Below are 20,414 nucleotides of genomic sequence, written 5' to 3'. Positions count from 1 at the left end.
CATCCTAAACAAAGAAAGTAAAACGATGAATAAGAAGAAGAACAAGAAGAAGAACAAGAAGAAGAAGAAGGGAAAGAAGAAGAGAGCACTCAATTGAAGTTTAAAATGGATTTTTCGCAAGATCCATTGTTTGATTGATTGGTCAATTGAAACAAATTTACATAACTGATGTGGAAGTGTTTGATTGCATGAAGAGGTTTCCATGTTGGTAAACAAAGTTTTGTTTAGCATGCAAACTTCCTCACTCTTGAGGAAGATAGAAGTACAGATGAAAGAGTGAGGATTTTCTACAAGACATAGTAATATTACTTTGTTATATGTAATAATTATTATTACATATAATAATTAGAGTCTTTCAGCAAACGTACTGGTTGATTACTATATCACTCAGCTTTTTGTTTTTCAACTGCTTATTTTCCATTATTATCGATATTGGAATCTTATTGTTATTGGGATATTCAATAATATCCATTATCTGAATATTGAAGCTTGAAAGCTGACATTTTCAAAGGAAAGAATAAATAAGAAAATATTATTTCGATTTCATGTTATTCCAACTCTTGAACACAAACTAGTTCTATTATTTTTTTACTTGATTGAGCTTCAAGCACTTCGCAATTCAAGTTCTATGTCAAACCCTCTCTACGACCTCCCACTATTGAAGCAACAATTGTGAGGGTGGGACCAGGGAGGCTATTGTCACGGCTATTAACTCCTCCAAAGAAGAAAATCGGCTGCGAATTCGAACACCGTACACTGAATAAACCACGAAGAAAGGGGAAGTTGGCTTTAATTAGGCGTCGAAACTTGTCTTCATTAGGTAGAGCCAGCGGAGACACTTTATAGATATTTATAGGGAAAGGGCCGGCTTGTCGAGAAAGGGCACTGCAAATCTAACCTTCTTCGAGAGCCGTTTCCAAGAATAGCAGGTCAAGAAAATGGTGAGGGCAAGTGGGTACTTTTTTCAAGTAGATATTTGTTAAGGTATAATTTGATATTTGGTTTTATGCTCCTTTCTCATCCTTCTTCTTCCATAAACCAATCTTTCGATTCTATTTATTAAAGAAGAGAGTAGGTAAATCCTTATGTCTTCTCCACAACTACAGCAAACAATCGATCTTCACGTTTTTCTTAAATAAAATATGGATAATTCAATATTCTATCGACAAAAATAGTTAATTAAAGCGTGATAAGAATATTAAGACTCATGTTTCGAATGCGTATTGTACTGCGATAGGTCAGTTGTTCAGTTTCAGTCAATATTAACAGCTCCTCCAAAATTAGGTACTGGGAGTAGAGGAAGAAGCTCACCAATGAGTAATCAGTGACCAATATCAGAAAATCGATTAAACATATTATTTCATCGATTCATATTTGTTTATTTATAGAAGATTACAAGATAAATGTGAAAGAAAAATAAAATCAATATACAGATGGAAATTTCTGTAAAATTGCAATTATTTAAATGCGATTTATAATAATTATAAAAATATTCAATAATATTATAATTATAGTGTATTTATAATAATTATTAAAAATAGTATATATATTTTTTTAATCTTTTGCTATAATATATTGCAGAGTTCAACGCATTGCGGAACTACTAGTACTAAATATCAATAGTTTACTACTTTTCATATTCCTAGAGTCAACACATCCTATTCAATTGTAATATCACATCCTATTCCATTCATTCCTCGTCACATCCTATTCCATTCAATTTGGAATTGACTAGTAAGGTATCCTCTCTAATTTCTCATGTCTTTGGAACAAAACTGATTTCAATGTTTTCTCCTCTCTCGCATGAAGATTTGAAAATAATGTTCAAGTATTATGAAGCAGTTTTCCTGAATACTTTAAATTCCATAAATGGGTTGAGATTGAGATTTCTAATCCATTATGATCTCTTCACTGTTGTAAATTCAATTATTAAATTTCAATTTGGATTTGTATTCTATTCTCATTGTTTTTTCCTGTCTATCATTTCGAATGTTATCGGTTTATCGTTCTATTGACTAAAATAATCTTATTTCCATAATTTTGATGGGATCTGAGTTCCACTGAGTAACGCAAGAAATACTTAGTGAGTGTGAGTGGCATCAAAACTCCCATTCAACAACAACAATGCCTCATTCATAATCGTTCACTCGTTTCTATTCTCTCAGCACTAGATAACGACAAAGCAAGGTTTATTGGATGAATGGCGACGAAAGCTGTTTGTCAATGAGGCGATAATACGCTCGATGAGTGAATTTAAACGTTCAGAGAGATAAATATTGGAAATCCGTTGAGAACGGATGAGACGCTCCGTAATGAGATTCAATGCGCCGAATGAGGCACGACTAATGGAACTCCTCACACCTCTCGCCTCCTCATCTCTTCTCTCTCCTCCTCATGCTTCCTCACGTCTTGGTAATCCGTCTGCGTTTACTCACCATGCGTGTGTAAGCTCTTACTCACACGTAGTCTATGATGGGAGCAACATACGCATGAAATTCTGATATTACTGTAGTTGACAGAGCACACACATTCCCAAACATAGGCCTGTCTTGTGTGTGTGGTGTCTATTAATAATATCAGCGTATCTCACGTATGTAGTCATAGGTTTTGTCTTGTAAGCCCTGTGCCCTTGAGCCCTCCAGGGTGTCTTTTGTTCTCGCAAGGGCCGCTAAAATTAGTTTCGTCACCAGTAGAAACCCTGTCATCAGGGTTTGAAGATGTGTACGCCGGTTTGAATAACTTACACACACAAGATTTACTTCATTTACATCACTTATTACTGCACACACAGTCATTAACACCTCCCAAATACCGTCTTCTCTTCTACTGTTTTAGATTCGAAAAAATACGAATCACTCACAGCCCTTCAGTTTCCTCTGCCTTTTCATGGAGTTCTCCAGAACTTACACGCTCCAACTACTGATATGATTGCTCTTCAGAGTTCAATACGATCGGTGGTGATTCACCCCACAGTCATTATCACGCTCCCTTACACTTTTAATAACGCCTAAAATATTGTGAGGAGGAATTGTTCCAATTTCTATGTATTGAGAGGTGAGGAGTGTGTCGACAAGGGTGTCGGTATGTCATTCAACGCATAGGAAATGCTGGTTAAGTTTGATTTTTGAGTGGAAATTCTGGTTTGGAGTTCCATATGCTCAAATATTTTTTTATGATATATGTGCTTCATCATTGAAACATATTAGACTGTATGCATATGGGACTTCTCAATCCCCATTATATCTCAGATCGGCTGGATTTCGATCTGTCCAGTCTAAAAAATTGGATGAAACCTGAAAAGCTCTGTTCAATGATTATATCCTAAACGTAGAAGGGAAGGTTCGGGAGGTTAGGTTTTTAATTTTGAATGGCACTATGTTGATATCATTCGAAATATTTCTGATAATCCTAGATATAACGTGAAAATAACTTTTCATTGTCTCCAGCACAATAGAAATGTGAACAAAATGAACGTCACTGTATTAAATGGTATAAAACTTTTGAATGCATCTACGACATTGACTTCATATAATCTTATCTCATGTACAAGTAAAAATGTAATCCTTATTTCATAAATAACTGGGAACAACATTATTTCTCCCAATCTCAATGATAGGTCATGAATCATTCACAGTTCAATCAAACTACTACAATCTACCTCCAACCTTATTACACTAATAGCAAGCCTCGTCTACCAAGCTCATATATGACCCCTAGTGCAATAGTCATCACGAACGTTATCTGGGATAAAGCATCTCCAATCTAGGACTAGTATGTGACAAGCTGCATGTATGGGTTGACACCTACAACGATATGTAAAGTGCAGTAAAAACAGTAATAACGGCAAGTTCCCTATCAAAATAATCACAAAGCTTTTCTCGGAGACCTACGCTGTTGTCTCCTCTTTTCAATCCATTTCCCTCCTACTCCTCTAACATCTCTTCCTCCTCTTCCAAATGCTCCTCCTCCTCGATCCACCTTATAATCCTGAACCCTCCTCCTCTTCCTCTTTTTCGTCTTCTGTCTCTCGTCAAGCACTTTCCTATTTTCACACTCTTTCTATTATTGCTGGATGCATCCTGCCGCTCCAATTCGCAAGACCCTATTTTTCGCGTTTACGCCAGTAAATGCAGCAACAATAAAAGTGTCGCACAGCTTTCTTTCAACCCTAAACATGCACTAGCATTATAATCACCTATCTGTTCCTCCTGTTATTCTTCGTTTTCTGCATATCATATCTACTAGTTCTACTCATTCTTAGTTTTCTTCCTTTCTGATGCCTTCCTCCACATTCTCTTTTTTCTTCTTTTTTTCTTCTTCTTCTTCTTCATCTACTTCAACTTCTAACCTATATTTTCCTTACTCTCTTCTGTCTTCTCTTTCTTCTTCACCTCTCTTCTATTCTTTCCAGCTTTTCTAGAGCTTCCTATCCTCTCTCTTAAATCAATTCTCATTCATTTCTTATCCTTCCCGTTTGATTTTAGCTATACTATTTACGCAAGGCTTTGATTTTTAATCTTATTCTCATGCCTTCTTTTTTGCTCCAGTTTTCATCTTCTCCTGCTCCTCCTCCCCAACCATAAATTTCTACTCTTCTAATATAACTTTTTATCCTTCTTCTCAATTTCCTTTTCTGCTTTTCACTCCATGTTCCTCTGGCTCTCTGTTTTATTCACTTGCTAATAAATTCACCATTATAAATTCTTGCCTTACATCACTCTCCTATCTCAATTGCCCTTCTTGATTCTATAATCTTTCTTCGTATCATTCGTCTGCCTATCATCTTCTTCTATTTCCCATCCTCTTGGCTCTTCTTCATTGTCTGCCTTCTGCTTCATCTTCTTTCCTATTTGATCCTAACGTTTCAATTCAACTGTCTTCTTCTTTTATTAATTCACTCATTCCAAAATATAGAATATTGATGAATATGTTTCATCAAGTTCCTATAGAGAATGCATAGATACATATAATCGGGTTTCTTTACTCATCTTTTTGCTCCTTCACATTCCATCTCGGTTGTTCTCCTCCTCCTTCCTCATATCCCTCCTCTTCTTCTCCTGTTTTCAAACCCTCTTCAACTGATTCCTCCTCATTCTCATATTCTTGCTTCTCTTTTCTTCCAATTCACCTACACGCATTCCCAAACAATCACTGCAGTCTTGTCCATACATACTCTCATTCATAATGCAGCAATCTCTTCATTTTGGAACCATCACTGGGTCCTTTCACAACAATAAAACCTATCACAATAATCATTACTGTATGGTGACGTAGAGTGATGATTCCCCAGTCATTTACTCTAGACTATATTTTTGACAGTGATTGAAGACGAAATAACCAGAATATCAATTTAATAGGCCAACAGAACAGATTATGAGGGAACTACGTCAAGAACAAAACAATAAGTGAAGTCCATAATATATTATTGTAGGCTATAGTTTCAAATCTCATATAAGTAAGTTTCGTAAGAATTTTCAAGTACCAGCTGTATTATCAAATGTTAAAAAGTATTACTATTTGTAAGGAAGAATTACTGTGTCAAGGTTGCAAGAGTAAAATCTTCAACCAATCTTCAAAATTCAAACTTTTAAACTTAAAACTTCAAAATTCAAACTTTCTGATTTGACTGTTTCTGTTTCTATGTGGTACCTTAGTGATGTTTAAAGCTGCGTTTACATCAAAGTGATTGACAAAATGTTAATAACTTAATCTCCATAGATTCTATAAGATTGAACGGAACTTGACAAACACATATGTTCATCATATGTATGATAAATTATGTTCAATCTAATAGAATCTATGAAGATTAAGTTATTAACATTTTGTTAATAACTTTGGTGCAACCGCAGCTTTAGTATCTATGCAGATTTGAAGCGTAATAATCTCATATTTAGTGGAAACAATTTAAGAACAGTGTTGTCACACAACAATATTATTCTTCAATTGACCCCTACAGTTCTAATGGCGGTGAAAGTGTAATCAGTTCAATTCAAAGAGTCTTTTATTCCTCACTAGCCGTAAGGCTCGCTTCGTTCGCCATATCTGTCTAGCCAGGGGGCTCCGCCCCCTGGACCCCCGACTGGATCGTCCAAGAATGAGATCAGCAGGCTCGCTTCGCTCGCCTGCATTTTTCATTTGAGCATTTTTATCATATGTTAGGACAATCCAGTCGGGGGTCCAGACTAAACGTCTGGCTAAACGGATATGGCGAGCGAAGCGAGCCTGACGGCTAGTAATATAATATTCCCAGGATTGAAGTAGCAGTGCACAATCAATTTTTCCGCGATAAATGCATTTGAATCTTCAACTTGGTGCCAACCTAACAAAGTCAACTCAACTTAATGCCAACCTGACAAAATTATTAATTTAGTTGCCAGTTAACAACTGTTCCGAAGAGGTACTCTATCTAGATTATAGTTATATAGTAACATATGATATGGAAATTTCAATTATAATTAAGAGATTGGGAGAAGAAAAATATACATGCTAAAAGACGAACTTTAAACCCTTAAAAACAAACAACCCTTAGAGTTAAGATATTGCCAAAAGATTTTTTAGTGCGCCTCTAAAGGGCCAACTGAACATACCTACCAAATTTGAACGTTTTTGGTCCGGTAGATTTTTAGTTCTGCGAGTGAGTGAGTGATTGAGTCAGTCAGTCAGTCAGTCAGTGAGTGAGTGCCATTTCGCTTTTATATATATAGATAAATAAAACCAAAGCAATATGATTCAGAATCTGTCAGTTCTAAATTCTCTTAGATAAGAATAATATTTTTGAATAATATAAATCACATGTAAATAACAGTTCAAATTAATCAGTAATATTATGATCACTCGAGATTAATAATGATTGATAACAACCAGTTCAAGTCCATCAATTTCCTTATTAAAAAATCTGGTGTGGCGCACTCACACAACTTTCCTTGCCGTTATGAAAATTAATCACCTGACGTTACTGTTCACGCGCATTACAAGTCTACTATTCAAAGATCTGAGCCAGCTGGTGACAGGACAATAACGCTGGAGACACACGAGGTCTGATATCTCTTCAAAGTTAATGATTTAATAGAATCAACAGTTGCCAACAGTTTGCAATTGAACAATCACATTTTCTCGAATTTCGAGCTAATTTCAATCTTAGGTGAAAATGTTACTGAACATTAATTGGAGAGATTTTCATACTCAATCTTTTCCACTTGAATTTCTCTGTTTGAATTGTATCTGAAGCCTGATAATTGGGAATCTAAAATCAAACTTTGCATGGATGAGGCCGAGCTCCTGAAATATTTACAGATATGGGACTGGTGGCAGTTGATAGAACTTATCAATGACTATATTAGGTATAAATTTGATCAAAATCGTTGGAGCCGTTTTCGAGCAAAATCGCGAAACAACCTGTTTTTGACAACATTTTTGCCATTTCAGCCGCCATCTTGAATTGCATTTGATCGAAATTGTTCGTGTCGTATCCTTTTATTGTATGCACCATAAGTTCGAAATTTCAAGTCATTCCCGTAATTGGGAGATGAGATATCGTGTACACACACACACACACACACACAAACCACTTTTTTGAACTCAGGGGACCTTGAAACGTATAGACATTCAGAAATTGGGGTACCTTGATTTTTTTCGGAAAGCAATACTTTCCTTAACTATGGTAATAGGGCAAGGAAAGTAAAAAGTATTTTTCACGTTCTCAACTTTTTTCATTAAACGATTTCCTGAAACGTTTATGACATCACTCAAACTCCAACAATCAAATTGAAGTCTCATGACTTCAAAAGCTGATAATAATTTGAATTCGATGTGGGTTAATTGCATGAGCTCCGACAAATAATCCAATCAGGCATCCAAAAGCCGTCTTGCATTAATTGAGTACTATACAGCTTAATATGAGATGAGTAAGCCAATATATTAGTCCAGTCACGGCAGACAATCCTCACAAGGTCTAGATTCACTCTAACCTGTCATCATTGGTTGAATGGGGAGCATTAATGCTATATATTACGAATGCTGACATTTGAACTTGAACCAAACAGAGGTGAGCACTAAAGATGATTAACATGGAGTCCGATTAACTGACCCTTCTCAACTAATACTAACACTAACACTAATTTCAACTAACACTAACATTGTTCCAAACACAAAGCGCTTGTCCGATAGTTAATGCATTGATTGAAGCTGAAACAGAGAAAACTTATGGATTGTTTGGCTTTAGATTCTATGGCTGAAGTATGGGATCAGTTTGGTAAAACTATTATGTTAGAGAGCTTAGAAGCAACTCAAGTACCCTACAGAATGAGGAGTGCTCTATATGATATTTTGTCTAAAGACAATGTTCGATGAATTATTTGTCTTTGGTCTTATGGTTTGAAATCTGAAGGTTCTAGAAATGTGTTTTGTTGCTGAACCTCAAGGTGACAAGTAATAATTTTGAACCATACCTACTATGATTTACTGAATCTAATAAAATTAATTGACCGAGCGTAGTGAGGTTTACGTTTTAACTGGACCGGACTTGCTTTGGTCTGTATGTTTGTATCAATGGTGCTCAAAATTGGACAAAAATCATGAAGTGTAAACATAACCTATTTTTGGACAATCTCCATCTAAATTTGGAAAAGGAACAGTTTAATAATTGCCGATAGTTGATGCATTGATTGAAGCTGAAACAGAGAAAACTTATGGATTGTTTTCTATTAGTTGTTCCTTTCCCAATCATTCATAGTTGAGAATGATATTGTATGTATTAATGTATAGATAAATTTTGGGTCACGCATTTTCGTCCAAACACGGCAACAGATTTTCATGATATTTTACGTGATGGTCCTTCCTGAATTGCCCGTCGATTTATGTGCTAAGCTGCGTTTACACCAAAGTTATTAACAAAATCTTAATAACTCAATCCTTATAGATTCTATTAGATTGAACATAACTTATCATACACATGATGAACATAAGTGTTTATCAAGTTCCGTTCAATCTCATAGAATCTATAAGCATAAAGTTATTAACATTTCAAATTAAATAACTAAATTATTCAAGATGAATAAATACCACAATATCAACTTCTCAACTACACAAAAAGTATTAACATTTTATTAATAACTTTGGTGTAAACGCAGCTTAAGGATTTCAAAATTCTGCATTTGAAGGATAATAAGAAAGGAAAATGAAAATGAAATCATCAATACTGTGTAATAATACAGTACCATCATATACATACTAGCAGCTCTGTGAACAGTAGACCTCGCGCAGTTATAATTCACAGCCTCCTCTTAGGCTCAACTCACACTTACGCGACTCAGGTCGAGAATATAAGAGACTAGACTAGATAGATAGATAGATAAATGCCTTTTATTTACACTTTACAATTTCAAAAGTGATGTGGGCGAAATTGAGGCAATAAAAGCCCCCTCTTCCACTCAACCCACGATTATTAGTTACATTACATAAAAATAATAATACACTTTACAATTCAAAAATAAATTATGAATAAGAATTTTAATAAAACAACTGAACACAAAACTACAAATTTAAAAAATGAAGAAAAAAAACTGAGAAAGCCAAAAGAATACAAACATTCACACAAACACACACACACACACACACACACACACACACACACACACACACACACACACACACACACACACACACATACATTCACACACTCGCATCTCAAATAAAAACCGCCTAGTCAAGCCCTCCTCCCCCCAATCCACGCCATGACAGTCGCACTGAACCGGCGTTGACTGTCCAGCAGCCTTATGTGAACGGGCAGTGAATTCATAGTCTAATAGCTGTAACATGAAATGACTTATAATATAGCTGAGTTCTATGAATTGGAAAAGACAATGAGCAAGCTCCATGACGCGTCCCACCCCTGCCAACATCACCCATGAAGTGAAACCTCGCCGCCAAGTAATTGGGACTGAGATTTCAAAAGTTTGAAGAGGAACATGAGTGCATGGAGACTCCTATACTCGTGCAGTCTTAGAAGTTTGAGCTGTCCAAAGTATTGAGTAATATGTTCGTCACGTTGTAAACCAAAGATGAAGCGCACACAGTAACTCTGAGCGTGCTGCAATCTCTGGGTAAGTTGAACTGTCATGTCCATTGTCACCAAGTCACAATAGAAAAAAAATGGGAATATCAATGTTTTAACCAACATTATTTTCGTGGCAAAGGGTAGAAGGTGCCCAATCCTTTTCAATGAGTTAATGCCGGCCACAACTCTGTTACAAGTCAAGTTAACATGGTCTGTCCAGTCAGGAGTGTTTGTAAGAGTCAAACCTAGATTCTTCACCATGGTGCTGTAGTCAAGTTGAACGTTGTTGATTCTTATGTGGGGTAAGTCATTGAGGCTTAGTCCAGTCAAGAGTCTTGAATGACCTACAACCATGACCTGCAATTTGCTCTAATTGATTTTTAGGCGATTATTTTCCGTCCAGGCAATCACGCGGGCAAGATCATGGTTCATCCCATTCACAGCTGCAGCAGCGTCACTAACCTTGAAATGCCTGTAGAGCTGCAAATCGTCAGCATGCAAGTGATGCTCAGTTGTATTTAGTACATATGTAAAGTTGTCAATGTATACACGGAATAGCAGAGGACCCAAGATTGACCCCTGAGGGACACCTTGTCCCACTGGTCGCCAACAAGAAGAGGAACCCTCAAGTCTCACACACTGACGCATATTCTGCGAGTAGGACCGCACCCATGCCACTTTACTTTCTTACTTTACTTTACTTGTTCGTCACAATTACTGAACTGCATTAAGGGAGCAACGATCCCGCAGTATATGACACGTCAAAGTTTATTCTAATATCTACCATCCCTCCTATTTCAACACTACAGATCCCACATAACATACATCAATCAAACACTATTCAACAAGGAAGTTAACCTGTACGGACACAATACAATAAGGAATTCCCTGAGTGTTTTTTGAACTCCTTCAAGCCATCAATTTCTCTTATGTGAGATGGGATTGAATTAAATATTTCCATTCCCATATAAAACGGGCCACTCTCCAGCAGGCTTAGTCTGTGATGTGGGTAAACAAAACCTCTAAATCAAGTATTATGGGGATGACTCACCTGGTTCTCCTCATACATTCGTCTATTTTTAAAAACGAAGATTGCTAAATCTAATATATAAATAGCAGGAGCCGTCAGCAATCTCTTTTCTTTAAAATAAGGTCTGCAAGAGCGCATTGTATTAATCTTATAAATTATCCTAAAGGCTTTCTTCTGCAGTATGAATATTCCATTATTCTCTATACTTTTTCCCCAAAAAAATAACTCCATATCTCATAACTGACATAAAATAAGCATGATATACAAAAAGAACAGTTTTTTCACTCCCTACTCTAGCCATTACTCTTAATGCAAACAAGGCTCTATTCAATTTACCAGTGACATGAGAAATATGAAGCTTCCACTTCGAATCACTCTCCATCATCAGACCCAAGAATGTCGTGGAATCAGAAGTTTCAACTCTACTTTGCGTATTCAAGTTTATTCCAAAACTTTTATAGTCTCTACTGAAGGGAATTACTTTAGTTTTTTTTTGCAGTTCAAACTAAGACTATTCTGAACAAACCACGAATCTAATTCAGCAAGACACCTCTCAGCCTCTCTTATCAAACATTCACTGTTCCTACTGGTGATTAAAGCTGTAGTGTTGTCCACAAAAAGAGAGAGTTTGAAATTGACGTGACTCTCGATGTCATTAACATAGACCAGGTATAAGAGGGGACCCAATATTGAACCCTGCGGTACTCCCTGAGACATAGGTAACCAAGAAGAGCTGCATGTTTCATTACCAACAGATATTGACACTCTATGGAACCTCCCCGATAAATATGACTGGAACCATGAGTATTCTTTCCCATTTACACCATAATATTTCAATTTGTGCAATAGAAGATCATGTTGAACATTATCAAAAGCTCCCGACAAGTCACAGAAAATACCCAGAGCCTGTTCAGAGTCATCCCTAGCCTTAAGTGTCCCCTGGTTAATTCCGAAAAGAGCATCTTCAATGGATCTGCCCTTTCTAAATCCAAACTGTGACTTGCAAAAAAGAGAGGATTTTTCAAAAAAATTATTGAGCTGAGTATAAGAAGCCCGTTCAAAAACTTCCGAGAAAGATGAGAGCAGAGCTACTGGTCTAAAATTAGCAACATCATTCTTATTCCCCTTCTTGTACAAAGGTTTCAAAACAGCGTATTTCAACAAGTCAGGAAAATGTCCAGTATCAAAAGAGAGATTAATCAAGTATGTTAGAGGCTTAAGTATGAGATCACATGACTTTTTAATGATAAATATAGGAATGCCATCCTGAGAACCTGCACTGTCTAACGAGAGAAGCCCATTCCCTCAAGTCTGTACAATAGGATGGGATGGAACACATCCCACATGGTACATGGTACATCCCACATGGTACATGGGCAAAGGCCTTGCTGAAATCGATTAGGGCAATGAGTGTGAGCTCCCTGTCATCCATTGCTCTGTGAACGTCGTCAGTCACCTTGAGAAGATTAGAATTGGTGCTGTGACCAGCCCTGAATCCCGACTGAAAGTCACGGATAAGCCTTCTCCTGGAAATGAACTCACTGATCTGTTTGTGGACAATGATTCCTAGGACTTTAGAGAGCACAGATAATAAGCTCATGGGTCTGTAGTTGGAAAGGGGGGAAAGGTTGGGAATTTTGTTCAAATGTATGACTATGGATGACTTCCACTTATCGGGGAAAACAGAAGTCATTAGAGAAGTGTTAATGATGTGGGTGATGAAGGGAGGTATAAGAGGAAGCATGATTTTTATAAATTTCAAAGGAAGACCATCAGCCCCAACAGCAATACTCCCTATCCTCAGGATAGCAACCAAGACGTCACTTGCTTCAACACCTGCAAAATAGAATGCCTCTCCTGGTATTTGAGCTGGCAAAGAGTTGATGTAGTCATGGGCACGATCCAAACCGACAGGGATGTCAGTAAAGAAATTGTTGAGTTCGTCCAGTGAGTGAGACACAACAGGCTTGCCTCTCTCCCCACCAACCCCAACAGACTTCAATCTGCGCCACTTTCAAGCAGAGAAATCAGATTTTTGAAATATCTGGATTTGGAGTTTCTGATATTCTGCTTGAATAAATCTCTCAACTGCTTGTAGCTATCAAAATCAGCAGGGCTCTTGGTGCGTCGTGCAACCCTACTACGCCGATCGCGCTCGGCCATCATCCGGCGTATTTCATCTGAAATCCACGGAGCCGGATCCCTTGTCACTCTGCGCTGCACAAGTGGAACATACTTATCAAATAAATAGGATAAGCCATCTTGCAACTCGTTCACCATGTAATTAAGATCAATAGTTGCATAAATTGTTTGCCAGTTAAATGTGATTGCCTCAATGAATAATTCAATGTAGTCTATATTTTTATAATCCCTATATTCAATAATTTTTGGCTTCTGTTTGGGACTTTTCAAGCCATATATGAGGTATATCATATCATGACCAGACAGCGCAGGGAAAGGGATCCCATGGCGAACAGCCGAACGCTCATCACAAACAGCAATCAGGTCCAAGAGCGTATCAGACGTAGCAGTATGATGGGTCGCCTGGAGGGAAAGCAGGGTCATGCCACCAGTGTAAAACATAGTCGTAAGTTGTGTTTTGTCATATGTGTCACGTCCCAGTAAGTCAGTGTTAAAGTCTCCCATGACAGCTACATGGCTGTGAGGCAGCATAAGATGCAACAGAGTATCTCCAAAGTCACTCATGAATCCTATATGAGGTGGTCGATAACATACTCCAATCAGCATTTAAACGTTATGAGATTTTATTTCAACAAACATGTATTCGGGTCTATTTGGAATTGATGTATCAGAGGAAAACTTGAGACTCGGTAGCAAGGCGCGCTTAACAAACGCAGCAACCCCTCCACCGTTTTTATGTAAGCGATCGTTACGAAGAAGGACATAGCCATCGAGTTCCACAAGCCTATTTGAAACGCCAGGCTTCAGTCAAGACTCCGAGACCAATACAACGTCGCAATCCTGGGCTCCGAACACATGTCAGAATTCGTCAATGTGACAGAGGAGGGATTGTGCATTTACATGAGAAATCCTCAGTCGGCCGGGAAATGGAGTGACCACCCGCCTAAGCAGCTCGCCGGTGCTCAGCGCGGCAGCATCGCTATACTTCTGTGCTATTCGAGTTGTGAAATTGATTGGACATCAATGACGCAGAGAAGAAGAAGAAGAAGGCAAGAGCCAGACAGTTTAAAAGATACAAGTTGAAAGAAACCAAACATACCACATTCACACCAACACACATGCCACAGCCACACAACGACATTATATTAAATGAACAATACAATACAGGAAAACATAATGTACAGATTTGAAATAGAAAATACTCTATAATTTTATTTTTGACGGGCCAGTGGAAATTCGGCTCCATAACTATTGTGAAAGAATAAAATGAAAGAAATGAGTTGACTGACTCAATGTAAGAAGAGAGATTCATCACAAAAAAGTTGATTGGAAGCGACCATTAATATGAAGAACAATAGTTAATGAGAAAGGATACAGTAGGTAACAATATTGGAAAATTATAATGTTGGAAATTCAAGATAAGGGATATGATTTTATAAACTATAAGACGATTCTGCAGTAATTATCTAGGAGACGTAATTATCATCTCAGAACGTTAATCGGTGATGAGATTACAAGGGGAATAGAAAAGATTAAGAAAATTCACCGATAGTAACAGCACGGAATAAGCATGAAGTAGAGTATGTTGTGTTTCTTTCCTCTGTGGTAACAGTGATGAGAAAGGAGTCGACACAACATTCCTTATCAGTTAAGACCCAACGTAGTCTATTCCAAGACATAATTTGGGTATACTAACCCTTCCATCTCTCTTCATTTATTCCAATTCAATTCACGTCAAGAAAAACTCAGAAATTTTTTTCATTCATGAAGATTACCATGCATATAATACCAGGAACAGTAGGAACATTGTAGCACCACAAATAAGACTCACTAAAACTATGAGAAGCCATACTTTCCAACAGTGCATATTGTATAATAAACTGCCTCAAACAACCAGGAATCTGCCTCCAAACAAATTTAAGAAAATTGTATACAGTTATCTGAAAAATAATGCCTTTTACTCACTTGAGGAATACCTGAATACCTGAATTGAATGTATTTTATGTAATGTAGATAATTATGCTTTATCTGTTCAATTTGTATCGATTTCCTGTTCAATTGTGTGTAGACTACTTTTTAAAAGTATGTATTATGACTTGCCTAATGCTATTATTGTAGCCTGATGGTTAATAAAACGAATCTTGAATCTTGAATTTTGAATATTCAAAGATCCAAGACAGCTGGTGACAAGACAATAACACTGGAGACACACGAAGTCTGCTATCTCTTCATAGTGAATGATTCAATAGAATCAACAGTTGCCAACAGTTTGCAATTGAAATAATAACATTTTCTCGAATTTCGAGCTTATTTTCAATTTTAAGTGAATATGTTACTGAACATTAATTGTAGAGATTTTCATGCTTGATCTTTTCCACTTAGAATTTTTTGTTTAAATTGTATCTGAAGCCTGATACTTGAGAATCCTAAATCAAACTTTGCGTAGAGGGGCGGAGCTTCTGGAAGTTTTACAGATATGAGACTTGTGACATTTGATAGAGCTTATCAATGACTATTTTAGGTATGAATTTGACCAAAATCGTTGGAGCCGTTTTTGAGAAAATCGCGAAAAACCCTGTTTTTTTGACAACATTTTCGCCATTTTAGCCGCCATCTTTAATTGAATTTGATCGAAATTGTTCGTGGAGGATCCTTATAGGGGAAGGACCTTAAGTTCCAAATTTCAAGTTATTCCGTTAATTGGGAGATGAGATATTGTGTACACAGACGCACATACACACACACACACACACACACACACACACACACACACACACACACACACACACACACACACACACACACACACACACACACACACACACACACACACACACACACACACCAAAAACCAATTTTTTGGACTCAGGGGACCTAGAAACATATAGAAATTTGGAAATTGGGGTACCTTAATTTTTTCGGAAAGCAATACTTTCCTTACCTATGGTAAGGAAATAATTACCTAATAGGGCAAGGAAAGTAAAAATGATGATGAAAAAAATTAAGATAAAAAACAGAAGTTCAGCTTCAAAATAGTAAACTAATAAATTGACTGTAAATGACATATAACTCTAGAATAAAAATTATGATAAAGAAATTAAGATAAAAATAAAATTTCAACTTCAAAATAAAAGAAATGCTTAAGAAATTATACCTATTTAAAGATGATGATGAATCTGATAATGAGATAATGGATATCGAAATAAAAATGATATCTGACATGATTATGAAGATAAAATAGATTATGAAGACTAGAAGAGACTGACTATAAGAGAATATAAGAATAGAAGAGACTCGACTCAAGTCGAGAGCATGTGTTTCCAAATGGTAACACTCAGACCAGTTGATCCTAGCCTCCGCGACTTCACCCATTTGAAAACACGACTAGACTCGTACGCGATCTTTGGTGGCAAAAAATTTCTATGGAAAGTTAACATCTTTTCCATGGAAGCGCTAGTCTTCGAGCTTATGTCAAAAATTATGTTTAATACAAATAGAATAAAATTATTTTTGAACTTCTAGTCCCATTGCCCATATAATTGGGTTTGGATATAAAGAAAATAATTAAAAATCTCACTACCCTTTTTTTAAAATATTTTATCACGACATGTTTCGGTCATTTATGCCATTATCAAGTGATCACTTTTTTTAAAATATTTTAAAAAAAGGGTACTGAGATTTTTAATTATTTTCTTTATATTTATATTACAAGTAGCCCTATACAGGAAAGAGATAAATTGGGTTTGGGTATCGAAAATGAAAAAGAAGAAGATGAACTAGAATATGGATGATCAGCGGCAAATTCAAATAGCTATTACAGTGCATAATTTACATTTATAATGAAACATAGCTGTATTTATTCATCTTTTCCTATGTAGAATTACTATATTGCTTGTTTCCCTTAGAAGGAAATATGATTTCATGGGTTATGTAATAATTCATGGACGAGTTTCTCCCTATATCCTATGAAATAAAATGCATTAAAATGAGCATTTGAACCCGGAAAAGTGTAACTTTACGCCAAATAAAATTGAATACAATAACAGCTGAGAAGCGTTCATAGGTGAGTTTTGCTATTTTCAATTATCAGGTGATTGATAAAATGTTTGTTTAGAACTAATCCTATTGTATTCGTAATATTGATTCAGTGATCAGTAATAAATTAGTTCGGTTTACTTCATCGGTGAGAGTTAAAAATGGATTTGAAGAGAAAATACAATAACTCAAGTAAATCAAATTTCAAAAAAAGAAAGTTTGATGAACGCTTCCTCCATTTATTAGAGAATGGTATTGATTGTGATTGTGAATTCGTGGTTGGTGTTCAGAGTATTGTTATCAGAGGACACAGTTTTCTATTTTCTGCAGCGAGTGAGGTTTTTCACGCCATGTTCTACGGGGATTTCAAAAAAGAAAAGTCTGTAGAAGTCAAGGATTTGGATCCGGAAGGATTCGAAGGTATGAAGAAGTTCATTTACACAGGTGAGATTGAGTTTGAATCTGCATTACAAGCGCTATCAGTTTACATTGCTGCTAGAAAATATATGATATCATCTCTGAGCCAGCAATGCGTCAACTTTATCACTGAAGACAATACTATTCAACCCTCTGAAGTATTAGAGTTTGATGAAATTTGCAGAGCACACAACATTCCAGAATTCGAGAAAACGTGCTATAAAATTATACAACAAAAAACAGATAAAATCATTGAAAGTGAGTTTTTTGTTTCTGCAGCACCTGAAACCATTGAATTGATCCTGAGATCTCCATCCTTGAGATTAGACTCTGAGATCGATGTTCTTCATCTGTTCGAGAAATGGGTAATGGCTAAAGCAGAGCGCAAAGGAATCGCAATTGGGAAAATTATGGCTACGAAGACCATCAACAATTTGAAGAAGCACATACGTTTCCTGACAATCAGTTCGGATAAATTTGTTTCTGATGTTGCAGACTCACCAATATTAACGTCAAAGGAGAAAATAGCTATCGCTTGCAATTTGAAAGATTCCGACTTGAAACCATTGCCAGAAAGTGTTTCCCTGGAACGTCAGCTTCGTAACTTCATTTTCAAGTCGAAACAAAAAAAAAAATTCGTATATAATTATATCTGATGACGTTGAAATCAAAGCTTAGTTTATCAGCTGAGGATGGATTTGGAGAAGGTAGTATTTATTTAGAGAATGACACTCACGTTATGTTAGATTGGAAGGTATTGAGTAAGCAAAAAATTATTTTTGCAAAGATCCCCTTGAGAAAACTGAGAGATGTAGTACGCTCAAAGGAGGATGTTGATACAGTAACCATACAAGGGTCATTCAATATTGAATTTGAGCAAAGATGAAGTATTTCAATTATCACTTCTTCACACACAATATTTATTAGCCTATCACCAATAACTAAACAAGAAAAGTAGTCTTACATAAACAAATAAATTTAAAATAATTGTGTTGAACTATAGATCACACATTTATCATGTTCAAAAGATATAAGATAGCTCACATAATTTAATTGGTTAATGTGATTATCCTCCTCCCCCTCCATAGCTGTTACCATTCTTATCGTCGGCACTTTATTTGTTATATTATACTCAATCTTGTACCATTTTCTTAATAAATTGCTTTGAAAATGATATATCTACAATCACTCTCTATCAGAATGATGTACTTTAAAATCTTAAAAAAAGAATGAAATCTTTTCATGTGTAATGTTTCTGTCTGAACTCTGGAAGCATAGCCATATCTTACTACTGACTATGCATTTGTCCAGACTTCAGTTTATTAACATTAGGTTAGCACACAGTAAACTATATTACCAAATATAGTTACTGTAGGTTAGCAGTACTATAGACTATAGTCAACCGCACGAAAATAGTACGATGGTAATTGAAATGGCTGAGTGCCTCCTCACCTCCCAGCATACATAGACGTTGCCAATTCGTCAGGTGTATTAAAAAAAAACATTAATAATTTAATGAACTGTGGACAACGTTGATCTACTGTTAGTAGGCAACGTTGCACTCATCTGTTCCAATTTCCGTCGGGCTATTTTCGTGCGATTGACTATAAAAATAGCCAATACAGAATAATGATATGCCCAATGAGGAGGCAATTTCGGCTGAATCTTGATGAATCAAGGTTCTTGAAAAATCTATAGCTGTATATTTTTTGAATTGATGCTAAATTGATTAGATTTCTTCACCTCAACATTCCCTATTTATATAACCGCTCGAAATCATATAAATTAACTAAATCCTTTCAAATTAAAAGTAGTTGACTTATTCATCTCAACAGAACTAAACTTCCAGTTAACGTTACTAATCAAAGGGCTCAATTTAGTTGATTACTGTTTCCAAGCTGAGACTCATGAGAATCTAGATAAGAAAAATTAATTATTTTTCTCACTAAGAGCTAATTTTCGATAAATTTTGAAATCCGTAGCAGAATTGGATTTTGTTATCATGGTAGAATCTTGTCGAACATTAGAAAAGTCGAGTTGTTAATTAGGCTGGCACTGAAGGGTGATTAGTAGTAAGATAAGGCTGTTTTTGATCAGGTTGCTAATGAGAGTGAAAATATTGTTAGTGCAGGGAACACCAAGTACATTAAATAAGCTCTCTCTGCAATTCTCTGCAGAATCCAGAATTATAAGGGATCTAGTCTATTTTAGCAATGATGAGTAGCAAAAGACTACTTCAATGAGCGAGAATAATGAGCCTATCGTTGAGAATCTATTATGTCGAATCTTTGTATTTGACAAGATGGAGGAATGAGAGGGAAGAACTAAGGACAAAAAGAAAATCAGACAAAGAACTGAAAAGAGGGGTTTCTACTAATTACAACTGAGACGAGCCTACGATCAAAGGGTGCAAATTAGCACGGCAACCAATCAATAAAAGGGGTTTCCGTCGCCTAATTTCGATGGAAATGAAGAAAGGGTTGTAAAACTCGCTGAATAAATTCAATTTTCAATTTCCATATCCGACTAGCTAATTAACGATAAGAATGTCACCCATTCCACATGATATTACCATTTGTGAAACTCTTTGTTTCAAGTGCACGGGAATCAAGAAGTCTTTTCAAAGCGAAAGAAGAATCAATTATGAGCTTTCCTTTTGTCGTATCCTAATTAAGAAGCTTTGAATTTTCATTGGAAAGAAAGATTTCCTGATTCTCAACTGCGTCTTAGGAATGT

At 36.2% G+C, this 20,414-nt stretch overlaps 2 protein-coding genes across 2 annotated transcripts in view; one reads left to right on the top strand and one right to left on the bottom strand.

Moving 5' to 3' along the window:
• The window catches only part of LOC111064169, an 83,171-nt gene that overhangs the window by 46,403 nt on the left and 16,354 nt on the right, over window positions 1-20,414 (bottom strand). The gene's annotated exons all lie outside the window — the stretch shown is intronic.
• Window positions 16,960-20,037, top strand: LOC111064170 (BTB/POZ domain-containing protein 3). Its single transcript, XM_039428639.1, has one exon. The coding sequence runs from the start codon at window positions 17,423-17,425 to the stop codon at window positions 18,332-18,334; it is 912 nt and encodes a 303-aa protein (XP_039284573.1). The 5' UTR covers window positions 16,960-17,422; the 3' UTR covers window positions 18,335-20,037.

This window comes from Nilaparvata lugens, chromosome 5, assembly GCF_014356525.2.
Source record: "Nilaparvata lugens isolate BPH chromosome 5, ASM1435652v1, whole genome shotgun sequence".
Classification (NCBI taxonomy): domain Eukaryota; kingdom Metazoa; phylum Arthropoda; class Insecta; order Hemiptera; family Delphacidae; genus Nilaparvata; species Nilaparvata lugens.
Note: the sequence above shows the minus strand (reverse complement) of the source record. Positions and strands in the feature narration are given on the sequence as shown.

Bases quoted from the DNA above. Each gene is read 5' to 3' on its own strand.
- LOC111064170 (XM_039428639.1), top strand. From the start codon at position 17,423: ATGGATTTGAAGAGAAAATACAATAACTCAAGTAAATCAAATTTCAAA.